Source organism: Pygocentrus nattereri, chromosome 6 (assembly GCF_015220715.1).
Source record: "Pygocentrus nattereri isolate fPygNat1 chromosome 6, fPygNat1.pri, whole genome shotgun sequence".
Classification (NCBI taxonomy): Eukaryota; Metazoa; Chordata; class Actinopteri; order Characiformes; family Serrasalmidae; genus Pygocentrus; species Pygocentrus nattereri.
The window spans coordinates 40,704,329-40,731,067 of record NC_051216.1 but is presented as its reverse complement, the minus strand read 5'-3'; the positions used below and the strand labels follow the sequence as shown (position 1 = coordinate 40,731,067).

The following is a 26,739-nucleotide window of genomic DNA, read 5'->3' as shown; positions in this document are numbered from 1 at the left end:
GCGTTAAATTATTCGGCGTGAATTAATTTCGGCTTCAGCGCCGTTCAGTGCCGCTGTTGAGGTACACGCTTCGAAAGCCCCCCACCTTCCCCCTCCGAAGCCAACACCCCACTTTCCACCCCTCCACAGCCATTTGGAGCTGTGAAAAATTATTATGGGTAACAGGTTCTTTGAGAGGTGACAAAAAAAGAAAAAAAAAATTAATTTGGCACCGACATCATCTGTGTGTTTTGATTTTTCGCACCTGATGCATATTCATGCATCACACGCCCCGCTCCTCAGTACCTCATACTTTTATTTTCCACACCCTCCAGTGTTCTCAACTTCGCAAAGCCACTTTGGACTTCAAAAACGTGGCAAGTACTCACGAGTAAACATCGTTGTCCACGACGATGCCCTCCGTCAGGTGGGGCCAGGTTGTTGCCAGGTGCAGCTCGCTGAGGAAACAGAGTATACAGCTTTTTAAAAAAAGAATAATAATAATAACTTTTTTCTCAGTTGAAAAACAGATTTTATAATATAGACATTGCTCATCAAAGGTTTGGGGAGTTCCTTTCCACTTTTGCAAGTAATGTTTGATTTTTGCTGTTTGTTTTCAATCATGTATCATGAATGTTCGTCAAAGTGCCTTCTATAGTGATTTCACACTCAAAGACTGCGATTAAAAGCATACTTTGAAACACTTCTGGCCCAAAGGTGGTTTACAGGGTCACTCTGGACTAATGAAAGATGTTACCATCACTGTGTTTGTTGAAAATTTACTTCCTCATGTCCTACAGTGGAGTATTCCAGAGTGGGATTTTCAGTTAAAACACGAAAAAATTCGGTCCCACTTTATATGACATGGTGTCTAAAACAGCTACATAATTACACATGAACAACATGCGCAACAACACTGTAACTACTAATCATGAAGTCAGCGTTACAGAGACATTACAGAAGTGCAGCCTATGTAATTACACCTGTATCAACTTCAGTTCTGCCTCATGTCATTACACAAGTGGATCTTCTACAGAGGAACTTTCCTTTAGTGGAGTTAAAGTTATATGTTATATTAAGTGGACAGTTACTGTGTAGTTGTTATGTAGGTACTGTGTAAAAATGCAGTGGTAATACAGACGTTGCTTTTGGTTTAATGCTACACATTGTATGTCATTAAAGTTTCATTTTAATATAAGGGGCCGTCTGCTGTTCTGTCACATATACATACAGAATGGTTTAAAGCTGAAACTGGTTATAGTGTTGCAGCACTAGCAACAGAAATGCAAGCTGAATGTCAGGAAAACTGGCAGACACAGTATTGTAGGTCTTATATATACTGGTGGGAAAAAAAACAGAAAAAATGCTGTTCCAGTTATTACAATGTAATTACATTTATGTTATTACCATTATGTAATTACTGGAGAGAAAATAGGCTTTTACCGCTATTATGATACCCATGTGTTATTACGTAAGGTGTACTGCTGTAATCCATCTGTAAGAGTGACTAGATCATCAGTAGTTACATTGTTGTTGTGACATATGTTGTTCACATGTAACTACACATTTATTAGAGACATATATATATAGATATACCTATATATCAGCTGAAGTTGATACACATGTGTAATTACATAAGCTGTACTTCTGTAACAGTGACTAAATCATTAGTAGTTATGTTGTTGTGACATATATTGTTCACATGTAACTACACATTTATTAGAGACACTTAATATAAAGTGGGACCAAAAATTCACCTCTTATGATGTATATTGATAGGCGGTACAGTTTTGAACAACTACACTGCAAAAAAGAAAATCTTTTCAAGAGAAAACATCGTAAATATAGTTAATATATCTAATAATTCTAATTCGGAGGATGCTGTAAGAGTAGAACAAGATAATTCAACTTAATACTATATATTTTTTTTGTGTTTTAAGTTACATAATCTACTTATGCCATTGGCCAATCATTTTGCTTTCTTGATTTCTTTTAATAAGCAGCGTTATCTGCATCATATCTTAAAATAAGTGGAATTATCTGCCAGTGGAACAAAGCAATCACAGTAATATTGAGTTAAACACTTCAAAAATAAAACAAATAGGTTGAATAGTCTTCAACATTCTTACAGTGAGCAAAAATATAATGAGTATATGTTAACTTGCTTATTTATTAAAAGGCGAGTAGGTTTTTTAATGTCTTCAAGGGCCCATATCATAAAAAAATCCTCTTTTTTAAAATAAAAATTATTGATGTATTATGGAAACATTGCTAACATACAGTTTAGTAGTCAACCTATACAGGCCATATATGGAAATTAAGCTTTGTGTCACAAAAGCCATCACATTTGCATATATCCATCTATTCATCTTACAGTGGTTTAGCCCCTTCTAGTCACACTGAAGTTATAAGGAGTGTTTCAGCCTGGACTGTTTGAATGCCAATCAGAATCACAAAAGCTCGATTGCATATACTATCATTAAGGTACTGCAACCAAAACAGTCTTTATAATTCTAAGGGTAATTTAAAGATTAACTACAGCTGTTTTTTGGTACATAAAACAGCACAAATGTCATAAGTGGACCTACAATAACATACAAGCCCCATTTCAGCACTTTAAATCTGACTGAAGCAACTCGTTATGCTTTCTCTCTAATATGATCACCGCTAAGGAAACCTTCTCCATTAAACTCAGCATAGACCTTTGTGAAAATCATTATATTAATAGCAGTCGTCTCTATGGAAGGGCCACACACCTTATTGGATCTTCACAAGCCCCGAACGGAAGTTTGCCGAACTCTACGCCTCCCACTTCTCCGGCAAGAAGGGCATCAAAGTCTGCAATAAGAAGATATGAGCGAAAGTGTAATATTAGATCTTATTATGGCAGATTGTCCAAGCCATATCACTACAGCGGACGCGTCGCCCGCATTTCCCCAGCATTAAACCATTAAGATATAAATGGAGGAATATCATTAGGCTGAACAAACATTTTCTAGTGCAGCTTAATACAGAGGTAAACATCCGTGCTGTGATGAATCCACTGAGTAAACATAATCTTAAGGTGTTCCTATCCGTGCGGCGGGCTGATATGACTCCATGGCAACAATGAAAGCTTCTGAAGCGCATGAAATAAAATTACAGCCTTCAGGCCTGCGACAGGGCACTTGGTTTTAAAAAAAAACAAATATTGGTTTAGCAGCACATGGGTGCAGATTCAGGTTTGAGTCTTAGCTATGCTATGTGTCGACCGAGAAGACCTGCGTGATAAAACAGTAATTATTACAAAATTAACACGTTTTTTCAATATTAATAATGTAAGCTTCAGACATTTGCAATACAATTGTTAAGTAGCTCTGTTCCTCAATATAGCATTAGCAGTAAAGCCATCCTTAATACCATTTTATTTGGTGGGGGGGGGGGGGGGTAAAAGCCAAATCTCCAGTCTAGTCGCTTTCCTCGCTGAGCAGCGTCGCTCATCTACCAGGCCTGCTTACCTCTCTAGGGGGTAGGAGGTAACAGCACAGTGCATGCAGGGTGTAACCCTTGTTGATGTGTTTGTTACTCAGTGGTCTGCTGGACCCACCACATTGTCTTTTTAAATGAATACAACCATAACAATTTATGTGAAAATACCAGATGTTTAAAATATCACAAGTTGCCAGTGTAGGGTTCTCCTTTAGCAGCTGTAGCCAGTCAGCAGCCTTTCCATGTTGTTCACACACACACACACACACACACACACACACACACACACACACACACACACACACACACACAGGGCATAGTAAGGGTTCAGTGCAGCAGAGCACTGTTTGCAGCCATCCAGGGAATACATGCTGTCCAGCTTGCGGCATTGCAAGTAGTTCATATACATTCGGCTATTTAAGGTTCATTCATACAAGGACCTCTACGTTCAAGAGCCTGAATATGGGTGGAGTGGTGGGTTCTCTGGAGTACAGCAGAGCGCTGTGTTTTTAGCTGTTAGCGCTGTTTCTGGTGCTGTTTTAAGCAAATTATAAACAAAGCTGTATTATGGATTGTAAAGTTCAGGGAATTTTTCTTATTTGAGATTTAAGAACAGAATCTACACGCACTGCGGCTGAAGAACACATCATGGATCTGACGGAGGTTTCTTCTTAGACCTTTCTCATGAACAAACTGAAGAAAAAAACTGGAAAGAGGCCCATTTTGAAACACGTTGGCGCATCGTCACACAGTGTTTAGAGGCGAGCAGAAATCACTACACTTCAATCAAACGTTACAGAAAAAGAAGAATTTTGTCTTTTGAATGATTTACCACAATGAATTGTGCTTAATGAGACCAAGGACATGAACTGCCAAGGTATAAAAAGGACCATTTTGACTTCAGGTTGACTTTGAGTAGGTGAAAAATGAAGAACAAAGCTTTTACTAACATACGCAGGGAAAGGAGGTCCAGGAACTGAGAGCAAGATGAGAAAGAAAAATGCTTTAGCGGATATTTTGACTTTGACTTTAGTGAAGTACTTACTCACAGAAAATGTAAAAAGCTCTCAGCCCTCCTACCTGCAGCACATGCGCCTTCCACAGTGCCACTCCAGGCCTCAAGGATCTCTCCGCTGTTCTAAAAGTGAGCCTAAGAGCTCAGCACTTAGCGCTGCTGAAGGCAGGGTCAACCATGAAGCGACCAAGAACAACGGACAGGAGCATGCGGTAAGAGCAGGCGTTCTATTAAACCTTCCTGCAGACCACTGGCTAAGGCCCCATCTGCCTTCTTCAAGGGGTAAAGCCTTCTACGAGAGGCTCAGAAGTTAGGCAATCAATATTCTTTACTATCAGAGAGGATGTGTGAAAGGGACGGGTATTTTGAAGATGCAGAACCAAATTCATCCCAACATTAAGCCAGAAATTGTCGTTTCCGGCTGTTTTGTATGTTCCTCTGTATCTTTCCCTTCAATAATGTTGAATATAATTTAATGGAGGTGTATAAACCAAATGTGACTTGGATTTTTGACTTCATAGGCGAGCAAGCAAGTCAGCATCTCTGAAAGCGCTGTTATTGCATTTTAATGCTTTTTTTATTGTGTCAGTTATGCAGGATTTTTTTATACGAAGAAAGCTGCAGTTGTGCTGTCTGTTTTATCTCATCACGGCTGTCTGTGTGGAGAGGTGCGAGTTGTTTTCTTAGCAGGGGGCGCCTCATCCCTTCCCTTTCACCCCTCGCTGCTCTCTAGCAGCTCAACACAGAGTGTGTCTTCAATTAAGCACAAGTTAGCCTTCATGCTTGCAGCTTCGTAGCATCATTTGATGAGGGAGAAGCTAGATATGACTAATCTGGGATGAAAATTTTGTACAAATCCCACTAAATAAATAAAAACAATATCCATAGTATAACCCACCAGGAGGCTGTTGAGGCCAGGAGTACTGCTGCCAATCTTGGAGGATGTAGGTGAAGCGGATGGCAATGTTGATGGGTGGCAGTGGGGTCAGTGGGCAGCCCTGAAGATTCCAAACATGAAAGAAGATTGGGGAAGATTAAATACCAGTAGCTCTGATTAGCATTACCTTACTACACAGTAGTGGGCAGTATACTATGAACTGTGAACCTATGACAATATCACTTGCTAACGCTATCCCCACAAGACGGGCAAAAATTATGGTAAATGTTGCTTCTACAAGGTTTTTCTGACAACTTTTGGTTCTAATTTTCTGCTCCACCTTAAACAGAGCACCAATTACAGTCTGGTATCTGCAGAGGCACCTGAATGTAGCTGCTGCACCATTTAAGGTAGAATGGGAAACTCAAATAAGAATCTACTTCAGTTTCAACAAATTTCTCAAGTCACTCATCTCATGTGTGCATCCTGTACACTTGTGCCTCTGACTGTCAGACACAGCTAGAATTTGGAAAATATTAGTCATTCAAGCCTCAGTAACAGCTGCTCCACAGCTTGTTTCGTGCACAAGGCATGGCATCGACCACAGCATCGTTGGATGCAGCTGACTGACTCAGGCAGCTTCTTAACAGAGAGGGAACAAGCCCAGCAACTGCTCTGGTGTCTATGCAAGGTTAAGGCTAACCCTAAAAGACTGGCTATTTATTTATGTCCACCTCCTCGAAAACAAGATGAACTACTCCAGAATAGACAACAGGAGGGGATCAAGGGTCTGCTGAGTTTTCATTTTCGTTTCAAACATGACAAACATCCTTGACTCAGACATTCAGCTAAAGGGACTAATGTTAATGTATGTGGGCTTAAGTGTCTGTAAGGTGTATTATCTGAGCTTTTTTGCGACATACCGGTAATAAGGTTATGACAAAACTGACAGCTGAGCAATCATTTCGGCTGGTGTACCACCCACTACTAATTATAGTTCTACACCTGTGTCCTTTATTTGCCGTTTCTGAGCAAAGCGACTAATTCCAACACCACCCTTCAGAGACGAAAAGGATGCATTATACTTCCTGTTGGTATGTTTTTGATGTTACTCACTATCTTGGACTTAAATATGTCCATCAGGCCAGAGAGATGGTTGTACTGGCTGGGAACCTTGCGGAGATGCACCATCTCAAAGTCTGCACGAACTCCAGGGCCCTGGCACTCGCCTGCATACATTTTCCTCCACTTCTGCTGGATCTGGACAAACAGCGGCACCTGGCTACAAAGACACGAGACACAGTGAAAAGATGTAAGATGGCCGTATGTTAATCTTATGATAACTATCAGTGAGCCAAGACATGTCGTGTGTCTGATGTTTGCATCTTCAGTTTTGTATTAGTGCTAAAAGGCCAATATGGCTAACTAATAAAGGAAGCTTATGGACGAAATTAGCACCAATTAGCCCAAGTCATCACACACTTGCAAATCGAAATCAAGTATTCTCAAACGGACATGCTTATGTGGTTATTGATACTGTATGACATACTGCTATTTATTAAAATGGACAAAAGTGCACCAAAAGCTAAAGCCTGACTTTTCTCAGTACTTCTGTCCATTTATATAGATAATACAGTTTTGGAAATCAGTGTATCTGACATTGAATAACAGCTTAACATGGTTTAAGGCAAAAGTGATGATTTAGGTAACCAATTATCAAGACGCTAATCTGTGTGGTATAAGCATCCATTATTTCTTACCTCTGCTTAATTATTTCTGCTCAAATACATTTTGGATTGGTGTAAAAAGTCTATAGACTTTCTATTTTCTAACCCCCTCTTAATTATGTAATTCATGTGTTTTAGCTACATCCAGTGCTAACAGGTGGACAAAATCAAGCACAGCCAAGCAGTCAATGAGTCAAACTGAAAAGCTTGGTGACTTTAAATGTGCCACCCTCATAGGATGCAACCTTTGCCAGAAGTCAGTTTGTAAAATTTCTGCCCCGACAGATCGGTCCAGTGCTATGACTGTGAAATAAAAGTGTCTACAGGCGACAACAGCTCAGCAACAAAGCCGTAGACCACACAAACTGACAGAGCAGGGTCGCAGAGTGCTGAACCGTGTAATGCGTAAATTTCACCTCTCGTTTGTTGTATCACAAACTGCCTCTGGAAGCACCAGAACTGTCGGTCAGGGACTTCGTGAAATGGCTTTCCATGACCCAGCAGGTGTATACAGGTCTAGAATTACTATGCGCAATGCCAAGTGTCAGCTAAAAAAACACCATTAGTATAAAGTAATGAATCACGCTTTACTATCTGACAGTCTGATGGATGAAACTGGGCTTGGTGAACACCAGGAGAACGCTACAGGAATGCACAGTGCCAACAGTAAAGTTGGTAGAGGAGGGATAATGGGTTGAGGCTGTTTGTAGTGTTTGGCCCCCTTAGTTCCAGTGAAGACTGATGTTAATGCTACAGCTTACAAAGACTGTTTGGAGAATTATACGCTTCCACCCTTGTGGCAGCAGTTCTGTTCCAATATGACTGAGCCACTGTGCATAAAGTGAGCTCCATAAAGACATGCTTTATTGAGTTTGGTGTGGAGGAACTCCAGTGGCCTACACAGAGCTTTAACCTGAACCCCACTGAACATGTTTGGGATGAATCAGAAAGTCACATGTGAGGCAGGCCCCCTCATCAAACATTAGTGCCTGACCTTACAAACGCTCTTTTAACTGATTGGGCAGGATTTAATACAAATACACTTCTTCTTCTTCTTCTTCTTCTTCTGGCTGCTCCCTTTAGGGGTCGCCACAGCGGATCATCTGCCTCCATCTTGCCCTATCCACTGCCTCCTCTACTTTTACACCAACCATCTCCATGTCCACCTTCACTACATCCATAAACCTTCTCTGAGGTGCACCTCTTCTCCTTCTACCCGGCAGCTCCATCTCCAACATTCTTTGCCCAATATATCCACTGTTCCTCCTCAACACATGTCCAAACCATCTCAACCTGGCCTCTCTGGCTTTATCTCCAAACTGCTCCACCTTCACTGTCCCTCTGATCTGCTCATTTCAATCTTGTCCATCCTTGTCACTCCCAACAAAAATCTCAGCATCTTCATCTCCACCACCTCCAGCTCAGCCTCCTGTCTTTTAGACAGAGCCACAGTCTCCAAACAATACATCATAGCAGGACGCACTACTGTCTTGTAAACCTTCCCTTTCACTCTAGCTGCTATCCTTCTGTCACACATCAGCCCTGACACCCATCTCCACCCACTCCATCCTGCCTGCACCCTCTTCTTCACCTCTTTTCTACACTGTCCATTGCTCTGGATGGTTGAGCCATCCACCTTTACGAACTCTACTCCTTGCATCTTCACCTTTCCACCTGCCTCCCTCTCATTCACACACATGTATTCCGTCTAACTTAATACAAATACACTCCAAAATCTTATTAAAAAAAAAAAAAAAACTTCCAAGAAGAGTGGGGGACTGTTATATCTATTATAGATATATAGGCTGTTATACAGTATCTCACAAAAGAGAGTACACCCCTCACATTTCTGCAAATATTTTATTATATCTTTTCATGGGACAACATATTAGAAATGAAACTTGGCCGTGCACTTCACACTTAGTGTATTTAAAATCCTTGTTTGCTTTAATTATGTTTTCACCAGGCATTGCAGTCTACTTCTGGACTATAACCAAAAAACAAAAAGAAAAAAGGCTGGCATCTTGTTTTTACCGCACACTGTGTGAAGAGTGGTGTTAAACATGTTACAATCACTGCATATGAGACCCGCCTTTTCATTTTCTAATATGGCTTTGGACAGCATGTATGAACTGCACCTTTCTTCCCCTACGTCATCTGAAATTTGATGTCAGTCATGTAGCATACAAAAGATGTATTTCAGTACCCAAATATTAGCACTTCTCATAGTAAAACAACTTTTGCACATCTCAATACTCAACTGACCATCCTTTTACTTATGTCATTACATGTAAGTCTATGATTACCATAGAAAAATGCGGTAGAACTGCTAATATGAGCCAAGCTGCAGCATGGAAAGCGAAACTGTATCACTTATCAATTTTCACTGCTTATCAAAATAATGTTATCAAGTATGTAACACAGAACAAAACCCTCTCCAAAACGGTAACTTTACAAGAGAAGGGAAAAAAGTCTTAACTAGTAATGGAAGTTAATGTAACAAGTTTGTTTTTCAAGTAACTTTGGACCAATTCTATAAGCTGCCAATCCTATAAATGCTTTGTATGTAATGTAGTCTGTTATGGTCAATTACACACACACACACACACACACACACACACACACACACACTTTCTAAGCTGCTTCTCCCTCAGGGTCGTGGGCGGTGCTGGAGCCTATCGCAGCTGTCATCGGGCGGAACGCAGGATACACCCTGGACAGGTCTGGTCAATTACACTTAGAGTATTTATATAAATACATTTTTGATTAATTAGTCTGCTTTCAGTTGTTTCTGAACTGCTATAAAAAGTATAAAAGCAAAAAAAGTGCAATACACATTTCACTTTGTGTCATTGCACCCACACTAACTGCTCTTCCTAAACATTTTCCATATTGCTATCTTGACTTCGACACCAATTCCTAAACGATACTCTTCCCGATACCTTCTTTTAAATGTGGCTTAAACTGGAAATGAGGTGGTGGAAGTGGGCATATTTACTGACCTTAACAAATCAAGAAGCACTGAAGTTAATAACATGCGTACGGAATCTAATTCATACCAGCCAATCAGCAGTCTAGTTTTTGAAGGAAGTACTCTTATTGGTTAATGGATGCTAAGATTACTTTTGTACTAAAAAAATAAAACACTACACACTTGATTAAAAAAATAAAATAAAATAACACCTTACACTCATTGCTAACAGGTATATATAATCAAGCCATGCAATCTCCTTAGAAAAACACTGGTGAAAGAAAGGGTCATGACTTTGAATTTGCCAGTGTCATGGGATGCCACCTTTGCCACAAGTCAGTCTGTGAACTTTCTGCCCTGATATATCGTTCTAGTTAACTGCGAATGCTGTTATTGTGAAATAGAAGCATCTACGGACAACAACACCCTAGCCACAAAGCCGTAGACCACACAAACTGACAGAGCGAGGCCGCCAAGTACTGATACCTTCTTTTCAATCACAAATCTAAAGTGGGTGTGTCTTAAACCAGAAATGAGGTGTTGGAAGTGGGTGTATTTACTGACCATAACACATCGAGAAGCACTGAAGTTAACAACATGCACACAGAATGTAATCCAGATCAGCCAATCAGCAGTCTAGATTTTGGAGCATGTATTTGTATTAGCTTGAGGATGCTGAGATCAAAATACTTAGATAGTGAAATTCAGCACTTAATGACATGGAATTTGTTCAGACTCAGTCATACTGAAGTATTACAGCTGGTACCATAAACGTACTGAATTTCAAGGCCCAGCCAGGTGTTTTGACCATCTGCATATTTTACAGGCAGAACCAGAACAACTCATGAATTTTGTACTGCCCCATATACAGAACTGTGAAAAAGTTTTAGGAGAAAAGGCTATTTATGTGGTCAGTCCGTGTTTATCTGCTCAGGAAACCACCAATAGTATAATAGTACAATTAGTATAATTAACATAATAAGTAGTTATTTTGCATAAATGTGAGTGTGAAACCTCTTTTCATTGTAGCCCAGTATTATTTGTAGTTATCATCCAATACTCAGTTTGGCTAATCAGGGTTTTACTTTAAACCAGCTGTGCTGGTGATGGACTTGAACAAATCCATGCAATGCCTGGAGGCACTAAGGAGAAATATGAACCCAAATTTAGACAAGCTGCCTCAAAAGATCTCAACTACTTTCTTTAGAAGCCATCCGGTTCATTTATACTGCATTTATATTTGCATGCATTTGTTTTAATATATAGTGGTTTTCCAAGAAAAAACACACTTCCTGCAAAAGATAAACAGCTTGGAACATCATGCTTAGGTGCTTGTTGCTTTTGCACAGCACTGCCTGTCCAGTTTCCCAATGCATACTCAATATATTTGTTCTCCTACATGCAGTCAGCCAGAAAGCAGTTTCTACCAAAGAAATGCCAATTCTCTGGTGCTTTTATTGGAGGCAGTCATTAATCTGATCATACACCTGAACGTATGGTGTGACAGCACTTACTGAACTGTAATGAGCAGGTCCAGTTATCTAAGCAGCCCAACAGCTGGTCATCAGACAAATGAAGCGCAAGTCACTTTGTTCAGTGGCGGCTGATGGCCGAGTCAGAACTGTAATGGACGAGTAAACCTCCAACTGAGCCAACAAGCAAACGCAGCTCAACAGCATCATCTGGTGGTAGCGTGGAGCAGTCGCTGCTTCCGGATGGGGATGAATTCATGGATTCACAAAGTCTCCGAAAAACACCTGACGTGAGCACCTGGCATTCATTACGCTGCACATATGCCTGGATTGGAAGATTTTCAAGAGGCGAGGCTCAAATATTAACGGCTAAATTAGATGTAAGCAATCAGCTGCTATAGCAAAAAAAAACAAAACAAAACCAGCACTGTACCGTGAAACACTGCACACCGACCAGGCATAACATCATGACCACCTCCTTCTTTCTACACTCATTGTCCATTTTACCAGCTCCACTTACTGTATAGGACTGGACTGTAGTCCATCTGTTTCTCTGATACTTTGTTAGCCCCCTTTTACCCTGTTCTTCAGCGGTCAGGACCCCCATGGACCCTCACAGAGCAGGTACTGTTTGGATGGTGGATCATTCTCAGCACTGCAGTAACACTGTCACCGTGGTGATGTGTTATTGTGTTTTGTGTTAGTCTGAGTGGATCAGCCACAGCAGTGCTGAGAGTGGTCCAACACCCCAACAGTGCCTGCTCTGTGAGGGTCCATGGATCGGCCTGATCAGTGTACATTACAGTAATGTATACTGCTAATCAAAAGTTTAGGGACACCTCGTTTTCTTGCAAAGGAACTCCATAAATTTGATGTACAGTAAATAAAGTTGGTCAGAGTGGTTTCGTGTGAAAGGGTTAATTGTAGAGACAGTGGTGACAGGAACCAGGGGTCACCATGTCTACAACACAAATATAGCCATTTTATTTACTACCCAAAACCACCAGTGAAGCGTCTTCTGAGTTTATATATATATATATATATATATATATTTTTTTTTTTTTTTAATGTAACGTTGATTCAGACATCTGGTTCCTATCACCACCACTGTGAATAATTCTGACTTGGTAAGTTTCTCCAGAATGGAGCACTTAACACCGAAACACTACGAATGACTACAGAAATTTTGCAAAATTTGGTGGAATTCCCCTTTAAGTAAGAAATACAGGCTAAAATGTTACCACAAAAATCAGCTATCAGCTAATTAATCTCACTCAGTTTCATGTTCATCAAAGTGTCTTCACTGGTATGAAGAGCATGCTGTGCCTAAATAATAACCAGAGTTTTCTTTATTAAACTACTGTTAAAAGTACTCCTAAAAATCTTTAAACTCAAAGATTTGAACGTACAGACTTTATTCTGAAAAGCTAAGTGCTGAATTCTCATCATACCCTCTTATTTTAAATGAAGTGTATTCATATGTATAACGTATTCACTGCAGTCAGGCACTAAGCTTTACTGAACAAAGAAGTTGCACTCATTTGTAGAAAGAAAATTTTTAAATGCTTGGCGTTTCCAAACTTTTGATGCTAGCGTATCTCTATCTGCAACACCCCTCACATCACCATCGCGGCTATCAATACTTTCCCCTACAAGGCATCTAAGAAAGCAGCTCGAGCCCGCAGATAGGCAGTGACCTCCTGCCCCGCTGAGCTCCGGAAAGCATGGCAGCGAGTTGCCGGGGGCAACGCTTTCATCTTCCAGCAACTCTTTGCCGAGATGTACGCCGTAACCTATTGTAAGAACGTTGCTCCGGGAAACCAGGCGCCCACCCACACACATAAAAACACATACACATTCACAGAGATTTGTTTTTAGACTTTGTCAGGATGTGAGCTCATACATATGTCCAACATTTACCATGTATATTTATTATAACTATGCAGTATTTCTAATGTGTGTATATATAATTCTATATATATAGAATTTGAAGAAAAAGCATGAATTTAAGTGTGATTTCTGTAGAGGGCACACACACACACACACACACACACACACACACACACACACAGTACTTCACAAAAGCGAATACACCCCTCACATTTCCGCAAAGATTTTACTCTATATTTTCATGGGACAACACTATAGAAATGAACCTTGGATATAAGTGTACAGCTTGTATAGCAGTATAGATTTACAGTCCTCTGAAAAGAACTCAACACACTGCCATTAATGTCTAAATAGCTGGCAACACAGGTGAGTCCACCTCACAATGAACATGTCCACATTGTGCTCAAAGTGTCAATATTCTGTGTGACCACCATTATTATCCAGCACTGCCTGAACCCTCTTGGGCATGGAATTCACCAGAGCTGCAAAGGATGCTACTGGGATCCTCTTCCACTCCTCCATGATGACATCACGGAGCTGGTGGATGTTAGACACCTTGTGCTCCTCCTCCTTCCGCTTGAGGATGCCCCTCAGATGCTCAATTGGGTTTAGGTCTGAAGACATATTTGGCCAGTCCATCACCTTTACTTTGAGCAAGGCAGTTGTCATCTTGGAGGTGTGTTTGGGGTTGTTATTCTGTTAGAAAACTGCCATGCGGCGCAGTTTCCGAAGGGAGGGGATCATGCTCTGCTTCAGGAACTCATGTTTCCCTTAATGAACTGCAGCTCCCCAGTCCCAGCAGCACTCATGCAGCTCCAGACCATGATGCTACCACCACCATGCTTGACTGTAGGCAAGAGACAGTTGTCTTGGTACTCCTCACCAGGACGCCACCACACATGCTGGACGCCATCTGAGCCAAAGTTTATCTTGGTTTCGTCAGACCACAGGACATCATTCCGGTAACCCATGCTCTTGGACTGCTTGTCTTCAGCAAACTGTTTGCAGGCTTTCTTTTGCGTCAGCTTCAGAAGAGCCTTCCCTCTAGGACAACGGCCATGCAGACCGAGATGATGCATTGTCCGCGTATGGTCTCAGCACTGACAGGCTGGTTTCCCTCTTCTTCAACCTCTGCAGTAATGCTGGCAGCACTCATGCATCTACATTTGAAGCCAACCTCTGGATATGACGCTGAACACATGGACTCAACTTCTTTGGTTGACCCTGGAGAAGCCTGTTCAAAGTGGAACCTGTCCTGGAAAACTGTTGTATGTAGGCCATCTTTGTGGACAGCACCAACTCTATTTCTAATATCCTCTTAGAATTCTTTGCCATGAGGTGCCATGTTGAATATCCAGTGCCCAGTATGAACGAATTATACCCAAAACACCAAATTTAACAGCCCTGCTCCCCATTCACACCTGGAACCTTGTAATGCTAACGAGTCACATGACAACAGGGAGGGACCACAATTGGGCACAATTTAGAAATGTTTACTGTGAGGTGTACTCACTTGTGTTGCTAGCTATTTAGACATTAATAGCTGTGTGTTGAATTCTGAGTGAGGACAAATATGTACTGCTATACAAACTGTACACTGACTACTTCAAATTATATCCAAGTTTCATTTCTATAGTGTTGTCCCATGAAAAGATATAATAAAATATTTGCAGAAATGTGAGGGGTCTGACACTGTATTTTATACACACACACACACACATATATATACACACATACACACGTCTTCTAAGCCACTTCTCCTTCTGGGTCGCGGGGGGAGCTGGAGCCTATCCCAGCTGTCAGTGGGCAGGCTAACATATATATATAAAATTTAACATATTGGAAAAAACACATAACATAAAACAAAAAATGAGCCATAACTTCTGTATACACCATGTTTATGCACACCTAGTCACACACGCACACACACACCTATTTCCAGTAATTAATCACTATAATGTCCATTGATGTGCTGACTCCTAAAAAAGGCAGGACAATTTTGTCCTTAATGTGTACAAAAAACAAACGTGTGCACACACAGCCTGCGCTGAGCAGAAACAGCTTGCATCATGCCCGCTGTCACTGCAGAGTGCATTAAGGAGCGGAGTGGCGGAGGCTAAAATGTTGATTGAAAGCAAGCCTGTTTTCCTCCCGGCAGGTCGAGTAACTGAAGGCGACAGTTTGGAGCAGGAGAACATACGCTCCCGCACTGGCCACGTACAGCATGAACCAACTGCGGCAGCTCAGTGATGGAGTAAATGTGAGGCAATTAATGTGCATTAGAACAGAATCTAATTTTAAATTGGACAGCTTGGCTTATAGTTAGCAACGATCACTTTGAACATGTCACATCTATAGGCACAAGCGCATATCTGCAGCTGTCATTTACTGCTCATGAAATAACATTTCTCAAAGACTTACCAGAAAAAAACACACTTTAAAAACAGCCATTAAAACTCCAGGCAGAACATTTCACTCTGTGCTGCACTAACTCCAATCAAACAGGACTAATTAAGCTTTCTTTTTAATTAAACGTGCAGTTGGGTCAGTGTTCCTTAAAAACTGATGACATCCACAATGTGCTCAGAGAAGCCTGCTGTGTATCACGTTGACAAAATTTGTCACAAGATCACAGGCCTGAGTGACAGGGCAACGTAATCGGATATTCTCAATGAGTGCCTTTACATGCACTCAGTAGTCCAATCATAATCGGATTTCTACAGTTATCCGATTAGTCAAATGGTCATGTAAACACCAAAGTCTGACGTAGAAATCCAATAAAGAGGCTGGATTTCAGCTCAGTAATCAGATTTCTCAGTGCACGTGAACTCTTACTCTGACTTCTTTCAGATTTCTCAGTCTGCGCATGCCCGAGATCAGATGGAGGATATCGCGAGAGGGCAGGAAAACCCTTTTGGAGTGGCACTTAAACCAAACAGGAAATAAAGCACTTAAATGTTTTTCATCTTCTAGAGGATGTTCTTATTTTTAAGTAAATTTGCGTGAAGTTAAAATAAAAAAAAAAAAAAGCTGAGGCATGAACTGAGTTTACATTACGTTTACATCACATCCTCTTCTGTAAGATTATTGGCTGGTAGCAAAGCAGAAATCTGATTACTGTCTGACCCATTATGATTACTGTTCATGTAAATGCGTTGATCAGATTTCTGACAAAATCTGAATTTCAGCAGTTATCAGATTATTAAGTGTATGTAAAAGCACTCAATGATGAATGAGGAGCCCAATGGCGATGCGTAAAAGGTGATAATTTGCGTTTCGGTTAGATTTAGAGATGACTAATTTACCATTAAACAGTATGAAAAATATGTTGGGGAAACATTTGGGGTCAGATTTAAGAAGTGTGTGGGTTTGATTTTCAGAGAAAAAGAGGTTTGTTAAGACACTGCCTGTTATTTCTCTCCACTGTAATGCCAGCTTTACCATACTTTCCCCTTAATTTAATTCACGTGAATGAAATCAAAAGTGAAAACCGATGTGCTTTGGAACTTCAGCTCATCTCAGAGTGACTCGCTGCAGTAAAAAACAAGCTAAAATAACTGAAAGTCAGTGTAGAGCAGCCAAGTTAACTCTAACCTGAAGAGACAGTTTCTCTGATCCTCGTCTACAGCTAGTGTGCAGTATTTTCAAGTGTCCCGGTGGTTAGCTAAATTTTGGAAATGTCACTGTAATGACAGAAAACGCCTTGTCTTTTTAATGTGAAAAGCACGTGGACATGGCTTGGGAAATTACTGCAGTATGAAGTTTCTCCAGCCAGGAGAGCTGTTAGCAAACAAGTCTCAGTGAATGTGCTACAGAAGAAGCTTGTTAACGCTTGTGCTTAAATGAACATTTATTATAATGACAGATGAAGTAATTTTCAAAAAATGTTGGGCTACTAAGTATCATTTCATGTGTGAGTTTCAAGTTTTTCATGAAAACAGTTAACATTAAAAAAAAAAAAAAAAAAACAGACTAAAATAGAATAGAAAATAGATCAGCACTCCCACATACTGTGAGGGGGCATACCATCAATAACACAATTTTTTAAACTAGAAAATATTGTGCTGATCGCTTTAAGATATTGTCCAGGCCTACAAGAACAATACAATGTTATTAAAATATGTAAAACAAACAAACAAAAAACAAACAAAATCACCTGGGTAAAATAAAGAGAACACCATTCATTATTCTGAGACACACAGATTCATACTGGATTAAAACCAATCCAAAGTTATTATTATCAGACTGTAACAACTACACCTACTGCATGGATTAAAACCAAACCAATCCAAAATCATTTTTAATCAGACTGTAGCAACTATGCCCACTGCAGATTCCAATTCAAAGTTATTATTATCAGACTGTAACAATTATGACCACCCATAAGTCCCTCAGTTATTGCTGTCAGACTAAAAACTGCATATACTACATATTCATATTATAAAACTACATAGACACTGCAGATTCACACTGGATTAAAATCACTTCACAATTATTACTGTCAGACTATTGAACTACACACACACTGCAGATTCATACTGGATTAAAATCACTTCACAATTATTACTGTCAGACTATAAAACTACACACACACTGCAGATTCATACTGGATTAAAATCACTTCACAATTATTACTGTCAGACTACTGAACTACACACACACTGCAGATTCATACTGGATTAAAATGACTAACAATTATTACTGTCAGACTATAAAACAACACACACACTGCAGATTCATACTGGATTAAAATCATTTCACAATTATTACTGTCAGACTATTGAACTACACACACACTGCAGATTCATACTGGATTAAAATCACAACCATCTCTTAAATTATAGTTCCTCCCCAGGTTAAACTAATCCTGCACACATGCAATTTATGTAACATAGGCTAGTTTATGAACATTTACTTTTAAACCAAAGTAAAAAAAATATTTCATAAGATGAAAAAGTACAAAGCAATAAAGTTTTTTCCTGACAGTCTCTAAAAGCAAGTTCCCAAAATGACTGTCTCCCAGGCCGTCAGAAAGTGGGCCCAGACACTGATAATTACAGACTCAGACACTAGCAATGCTATACTGTAAGGGAAATGGCAGAGAATGCTAAAAAAAGGATGTACTTTTACTCTCAGACGATTTTCCAAGCCTCCATAAAAAGGCAAACATTTTAAACGGCCGATTAAACATCTTGAAATAAAGAATCCACAGTCCCACTTTATATTAAGTATCTCTAATAACTGTGCAGTTGGACATGAATAACATGCAACACTGTAACTACTAAGGATTTAGTCAATGTTACAGAGGGATTACAGAAGTACAGCCTGTGTATCAACTTCAGTTTTGCCTCATGTCGTTACACAAGTGTATCTTCTACAGTGCCCTGCGATGGACTGGCGACCTGTCCAGGGTGTATCCTGCCTTCCGACCGAAGACTGCTGGGATAGGCTCCAGCACCCCCCCATGACCCTGACGGAGAAGCGGCTTAGAAAATGGATGGATGGATGGATGGATGGATGGATGGATGGATGGATGGATATCTTCTACAGAGGAACTTTCTTGTAGCGTAGAGTTAAAGTTATACTTTATATTAAGTGGACAGTTCCTGTGTAGTTGCTTTGTAGGTTCTGTGTAAAAATGTAGTGAGTAATACAGACGTTGCTTAATTAAATTGAATTAATGTCATTAAAATTACATTACAAATTAAACTGTTAATATAAGGCGCCGCCTGCTGCTCTGTCACATATACATACAGAATGGTTTAAAGCTGTAACTGGTTACAGTGTCAAAGCACTAGCAACATAAATGCTAGCTAAATGTTAGGAAAACTAAGATACAATGTAAGTGATGTATTAATGTGAGTTATTACATACTTCCTTTTACTGCTGGGGAAAAAAAAAAAACTTCTGAAAAAACAATTGCAGTTCCTGTCTGATTACCAATGTAATTACATTAATGTTATTACCCTTGTGTAATTACATGAGAGAATAGGCTGTTATAACTATTAAGATACACTTGTGTAACTACATGAGGCAAAACTGAAGTTGATACACATGTATAATTGCATACAGTGTCCCTCTATAAGCCATTTGTAACAGTGACTACATCATTAGTAGTTACATTGCTGCTGCATATGTTGTTATTAGAGAGACAATATAAAGTGGGACCGAATCCACAGCCAGCCAATGAGAAAGCAAGATACAAAGATACATAAACAATAGTACTTACCAGCCAGTGTTTGCCAGAGCAATGGAGACAGAACTGAGAAGCAGGTTGCATTTTGATTCACTGATGACAGCTTCACAGTTGGCCCCGGGAGATATGACCACAAACTCATGAACTCCATACCTACACAAGAATTTACAGAGGAGAAGCTCTAAGGCTACGTTCGCAACGCAGGGAACAGTGGAATAAAATCTGCTTTTACACGTTTGTTTTTTTTAATGACAGTAAAGATCATAATGAATCTTCCAATTTGAGCCACTTTCATATGTGTGCTGAAATCTAATATACTGTACATCTGATACAGTGCTAACATGGCCACTGGCTAACAGTACCAGAGAAGTGCAGAGAACTCAGTAAAATTGACTGTCCAGGTGGGGGTGTAGATCCTGTTGCATCCATGTCATTCAGTAAAAACTCGGCTGTATGTGAGAGCTTCACCCAAGAACAGGACCATCAAATTCCTGGTGAATTACAGTACTTTACAAATTCACAGAGCACCCTTCATTTAGTCAATTTCCAGTCAAAAGTGCAATTATGCACAAGGTCTTCACTTTTGAGTGAATATGGGGAAAATAATTACACTGACGCCTCAACGATTAAATATATTAGACTCTTCAGCATTTAATGTGTCCACGTTTAACTTTATTACAGCTCCCACTCTTTTTAGGAGACTGACTTTCAGATTTCCAAGAAATCTGCAGCCACATCTCCAAAGTTCAGTCATCTGCTTCTCACAATCCAAATAATCCCAAACACATTCAGTGATCTTGATGTCTGAAGTTCCACCTTTGACTCGTCAGTCCTCAGAATATTATCCCAAAAGTCCTAGGGGTCATCTAGATGTTTTTGTGAGATGAGCCAATATGTTCTTTTTGGTCAGCAGTGGTTCATGTAAACTGACCTCACCTGAGCCAAGTGAGGCCTGCAGTCTTTTAGATGTCGTCTGTGACCTCCTGAATGAGTCATCAATGCACTCTTGTTAAAATTTTGGTATTTCAGCCAATCCTAGGTTGGTTCATCACTGCTTCAAGTTTTCTCCATTTCTGGATATAGGCTCTCACTGTGGTTCTCTGAAGACCCAGAGCCTCAGCAAATGCTTTGTAACCCTTTCCAGATTTCCAGGTAGATTTCAATGACTTTGTTTCGCATCTGTGTTTGAATCTCTTCAGAACGTGGCATCATGAGCTGCGTTTTTGAGACCTTCTAGCCTGCTTCACATTGCCAGGTACTATTTAAATGATGATTTAGATTCAACACGTCTGGCACGTCTGGGTGTGGAGAGTGAAACTGAAACCAAAAGTCAATTGGATTTGGTTAACTGGCTGATTTAGTAGCTAAGGGCTTTTCACATTCATTTCCTTCAGGAAATGAAATCACCATTTAAAAACCACTTTGTGTTTACTTGGGTTATATTTATCTAACATTAAAAGTAGTTTGATCTGAAACATTCAAGTGTGACAAATATGCCAAAAATAGAAGAGACTGAGAAGGCGACAAATACTTTTTCACAGCACCGTTTCTAATCTAATCTTCTCAGAAATATCTTCTGCTTAATCTTATCTTATCTTAAGCTTAATAATAAGTTTTTGCCCACTAATGCATTTAATAGCCTTTTTGACTGGAAATGAAGAAAGGGTGGTCTCTGACTTTTGCACAGTACGCTAAAATGATTGTTTATGGGAATCAACACTGCACTACAGACACAGCAGACAGAGAGGAGGCTGAAAAACACTGGAGTATTCCTGTAAAGAACTACCCACTGAAAGGTTCTTTAGGGAACCAAAGGTGATCTTCTATCGTTCTGATTTACAGAATCCTCTGGGCACCTTTATTTTTAAGAGTGTAGTGTGGACCTTTGCTATTAGGCTAAACGGTTGAGTGCAGCTGTACCAACCATCTGACGAGGCAGTGTGCCCTGGGAGGAAAGTCATTGTTCATACACAGCAGGTCCTGCATGGCCAGAGGGAAGGCATCTGTAAAAGGATATGGTGTGATTTTAGAGCAGAGGAGGCAAAGCAGCAGAAATCTCCCCCACAGTGACCCAAAACCGTATAGCCGTACCTTCTTCCACATCCTCTTTCCCCTCGCTCTCTACTGACTCCTGTTTCAGATAGTGGTGCGTGATAGAGAACTTGAAATCAGCAAAGTTGATCTCCCGGGAATTCTCCTCCCACGTGCCGCTGGTATATTCCCCCTTGGCCAGGAAACGGGACAAAACAAACTGGGTTTAGTCCCCATGTGTAAAACGAAGACTGACTCCAAAGGTTCTTAAATAAGGACAACTGGAACTAACGTTTCCATGAAGGTACCATATTATTCTTACATGGCATGGTGAGGGGCGTTTTAAGACTACAACCCAACTGATATGAATATTACACTACCAATGTCAATTTTAAGCAGCTAAATACAGACAAAGTGTCAATAACCTATAACATCAAACTGCATTATGTTATCTGGTTAAAAACTAAACAGACTGTATATGGGTTGGGTTCCAAAATGCAGTATAAGCATTTGTACCTTTTTGAAAAGCACAACAGCTGATATATAGTGGGTAATAGAAAAATAAAAATGTATTTAAGGTTGTATTAATCATAATATAGTCCTGATATTTCTTGTTTCTATAAAAGCTCGCTCCTAACAATGTACATCATGAAAAAGAAAGTACATAAAAATAAAATTGGAAAATTGGTTTGACATATTTTGTTGCTTTTTAAAATGAACATAAGTTAATACATTCTCTACACACATGTTAAAGCGGATTTTAATGCACCACCACTGTTTATTTGCTGAATTTATAACAGTGAGATAAAAATTATTGATGCAAAAGTTCTGGCACATTTCATATCTTATAGTTTTTTTTCCCCCTCTTTATTTTAAACCAATCAGGGAATAGGGAAAAGCTTGATTAGCTGGAGCAGGTGTGGAAAATTGTGTTTGGAACTGGGCTGTGCAGAAAAGTAGCTCTCTAGGCCAGGTTGGAGGCCACCGCTGTAGAGGATGTGCTAACCTAGTTTCACGTAGAAAATCAACGAAGCATGTAATTTGACCTGGGGTGTTCAAACTTTTGCATATGATTGTGGTTTACAGGTTCAAATGGTCCAATTTCTTAACCTTAAATAAAAAGTGGAAACTCATACATTTTTAAATAATAGACATGTTGTAGTGACAGGGGCAGAGTTTCCCAGCATTCTTAGCAGTTTCTTTAATTTAATTTTTCCTTTAGTTTCTTCCCATAAAGGCTTTATAACTATGAAACTTGAATCAGTTTGTTTAGAAGCATAATGTAACTTGCGTGTTAGCTTGGGGCTAACATGCTGATGAGGACAATTTTGTTTCATATTTAATTTTACAAACTCAAATGCTCTAATAAACTGAAACTGGAACCATATCAAGTTCTATTTAAAACACTATAATTCACTGAAATAAAAATGAAATTACCTTTTCAGGTGGTTTTCCAACATTGCTGCCAATCAGCTTCCAGTCATTTAGAACTTCTTCAACTCTGGATACAAACCTATAAAAATAATGTTTACCAAGGTATTTAACATTTCAAACTCTGTGACTCTTTATGTGGCCCACACTTCAATTCCTTGCTCTCAAAGCTACAACCTAAAGATTAACTTTGCAATAGTCACTTGTTATGTTTAATCCAAGAACACATGAATAATAAATATAATGCTGTCGTCAGAACAAAACCTCGTATCTCCAAAATGGTAACTTTACAGAAGGAAAAAACTACTTTACTTTCAATGTACGTCAATGGAACCAGAATTTTTTCTGAGTCATTTTGGGTCGTTCCTTTTAGTCCATTCATCATGAAATTTACAAACAATGTAAAGAGCAACAGGTTCTTTCAAATTCTGCCAAAAAAATTGAAAAACATCAAAAATGGACATATGAGGTTTCTCTGACAATAGCGATAAGTTTCTCAATAATATAGTAGTCACTGAATCATACAGAATACTTTATAGTATTAATATGTCCTTTATAGTAGTTGTCCATCCATCCATCCATCCATTTTCTAAGCCGCTTCTCCGTCAGGGTCGCGGGGGGATGCTGGAGCCTATCCCAGCAGTCTTCGGGCGGAAGGCAGGATACACCCTGTACAGGTCGCCAGTCCATCGCAGCAGTAGTCAGTGATAACTTTATAGTAATTACTTTATAATAGTTACTGACTACTTTATAGTGCTACTAAGTTCTTTATGGTAGTTACTGAAAACTTAGTAGTTACTGACTACTTCATAATTGTTACTGAATACTTAACAGCAGTTACTGAAGAACTTACCATTGTTACTAAGTACTTTACTATAGTTACTGAATACTTTATTATAGTTAAATGCTTTATAATAGTTACTGAAAACTATTACTATAGTTACTGAATACTTTATTATGGTTAAATGCTTTAGTTACTGAAAAATCTTACTATTACTTTATTATAGTTAAATACTTCAGTTACTGAAAACGTTTACTATAGTAACTGAATACTTTATTACAGTTAAATACTTCAGTTACTGAAAACTTTTACTACAGTTACTGAATACTTTATTATAGTTAAATACTTTAGTTACTGAAAACTTTTACTATAGTAACTGAATACTTTATTACAGTTAAATACTTCAGTTACTGAAAACTTTTACTACAGTTACTGAATACTTTATTATAGTTAAATACTTTAGTTACTGAAAACTTTTACTATAGTAACTGAATACTTTATTACAGTTAAATACTTCAGTTACTGAAAACTTTTACTACAGTTACTGAATACTTTATTATAGTTAAATACTTTAGTTACTGAAAACTTTTACCATAGTTACTGAATACTTTATTACAGTTACTGAATACTGTTTATTAGTTCCTGAATAATAATAGCAGTTACCAAATAATCCATTATAGTTACTGAATTTTTTTATTGTGTTTAAAAAAATACTTACTAAGTACTTCATTATAGTCCTAAAAACTTTAGAATAGTTGTTGAATAAGCCTTAAGTTTAACATATAAATAACAGCCCTACAGTTCTGACTGTATGTTTCTCTAGAACAGAGCATCTCGCGCCGAACCAGTCTGGGTAACTTTGTTTACGCCCCAATCTCTGAATAAAACAGACATTTACAACAGACAACTCGCCTTTAAATGCGGCTTTAGTGGCCAAACATCAGAAAACGAAGGTAGAAGTTGCAGTTAGCTAGCTAGAGCCGTTAGCCTGTCAATCGAGGCCGTTACGTTTGTTAGGGCACTAACTTTGGCGCTGTACGTCCAAGGGGGATTGGTGGGAGTTATGGAGAGCCAGAATCAAAAAACAACCCAAATCTGTGAGCTGTCTGATCCACATTCACCGTGGAAAACCTCTGCTGGTGATACTCTGTCCAGGGTAAACATACGAGGCTGAAATCGACTTCCTATCCGCCAGCTTCATGTTCGAATTCCCCGTTCCACCTTAAATGGCAAACGCTGCCGCAGTTATTGCTAGAAGGCCCGCGGCGCTAGGACGTAGCCGCTGCACCATTTAAGGTGGACCGGGAAAAGTCGAATAAGCAGCTGAGTTCAGTTTGGTGGTAAACGTTACCTCTCCCACTCGGAGGCGGTGGTGAAGTCCGTAATCTCAAACACATCCGACTCGGGCTACAAACAACAACAGACAAGACGGTTAGAGTGTCATGAGTTACCACAACGTATAAAACCTCGTTTTGTATCTTTATATTTGTACTGATTAAGTCAGACTCACATCACTGTCGGCCGCCATCACGCTCTGTTTATTTTTTTCCTTCCGCAATGCATGCTGGGAAATGTGGTAGAGGTAGAGGCCTGCACACTTAAGTAGCCTTTTTCTTTTAAAGTCGAATCACAGTTTTAATTTCAGATTTTCTGCGTTATTTGTATGGCTGAGGTGTACATGGTAAGCATGTAGACATATAAACAGGCATTCAGAGTCATTTGGCGTGAAATGGTTCATTGTAGAGACTCAAACTCAGACGTCTTTCCAGTGGTGCTGATAGGAACCAGGAGTCACCATGTCTACAGCACAAATATAGCCTTTTTATTTAGCATCCAGAACCACCAGTGAACCCACGCATGTCTTCTGAGTTTTTATATGGAATGCTGCTGATGATAAATATAAAAAAAACTATGTTGCCTGACAACACCCTGAATGGATTTTAAGAAAATAGGCTAAAAGTTTATGCGAAAACTACTGTAAAACAATGTCTCAGACATCAGGCAGTGCATTCATTACCATTTCATGGAATAACTTTCCATGAGAGAGCTTTTAGAGGCGGACGTCTGGTTCCTTCACTGTTCCAAGCAGCCTAGAAGATGTTGGGTTCCTGTCAGCGTTCGAGATGTTGGGGGTCTCCCCGTCTTCCACTGCACCCCCCTCACCCCCCCTCAGATGTTGGATGTTTCAGCTCCAGCACCAGCACCAACCCATCTCTCTAGTGAAAGTCTTCAAGCTGTAATTGTTATTTTTTCATGTTGTTGGTTTGTAACTGCGGCTTTGAAAGTACACCATTAAGCTTCTTGATAGTGTTCAAACCTCAACAGTATTGAAACCATTAACAGAACAGGTTATAACTTCTAAGGTGCTCTTATATCCATCACAAATCAACTTCCTCCTTAGAAGAATTCAGCATTTCCACATTATTGTAAGTAACAAAGGCTGCCAGCCAACATAGCCTGGCATGTGTATCCAAACAGGCGGTGAAGGGTTCTCAGGATCAGCCTTCAAATCCTCCACAAGGACAAAGTAACATTCACATTTTCAGAGTGGAATTTAACACTAAAGAGGATTGAACACATGTTGGCATGCCTTTGGAATGTGGTTTTGAGGAAGTATTTGGATATTAGATGCTGACAACAATATCCTAAAAAAAGTATTTGTGAGTATTAAACACACACACACACACACACACACACATGCTTATCTTTCTCTCTCAACTTCGACCTCAAAGCATTTACATATATTCTCAAATAAGTACTTAGTATTAAAGTATTTATGTGTATTAAAAATTGATTTATCTCAAGATAATGTTGTTATCCCAAAGTAAACATTTGTTTTAAACATAATATGTTACAGTACATTGAAATTTCATTTCATTTTATCATAATCTCAAGATTATG

At 39.4% G+C, this 26,739-nt stretch overlaps 1 protein-coding gene across 2 annotated transcripts in view; it reads right to left on the bottom strand.

The window, feature by feature from the left end:
- The window catches only part of rab3gap1 (RAB3 GTPase activating protein subunit 1), a 110,859-nt gene extending 85,460 nt beyond the window's left edge, over positions 1-25,399 (bottom strand). For both annotated transcript variants that reach the window (XM_037539333.1, XM_037539334.1), the window contains exons 1-10: positions 25,349-25,399; positions 25,190-25,245; positions 23,064-23,139; positions 21,687-21,819; positions 21,520-21,598; positions 19,629-19,748; positions 6,456-6,621; positions 5,361-5,460; positions 2,736-2,817; positions 369-437 (exon numbers count right to left, since the gene is read on the bottom strand). In XM_037539333.1, the coding sequence (XP_037395230.1) occupies positions 369-437; positions 2,736-2,817; positions 5,361-5,460; positions 6,456-6,621; positions 19,629-19,748; positions 21,520-21,598; positions 21,687-21,819; positions 23,064-23,139; positions 25,190-25,245; positions 25,349-25,366 (899 nt within the window). In that variant the 5' untranslated portion in view covers positions 25,367-25,399. The remainder of the gene's footprint in view (positions 1-368; positions 438-2,735; positions 2,818-5,360; positions 5,461-6,455; positions 6,622-19,628; positions 19,749-21,519; positions 21,599-21,686; positions 21,820-23,063; positions 23,140-25,189; positions 25,246-25,348) is intronic.
- Positions 25,400-26,739: the final 1,340 nt, after the last annotated feature.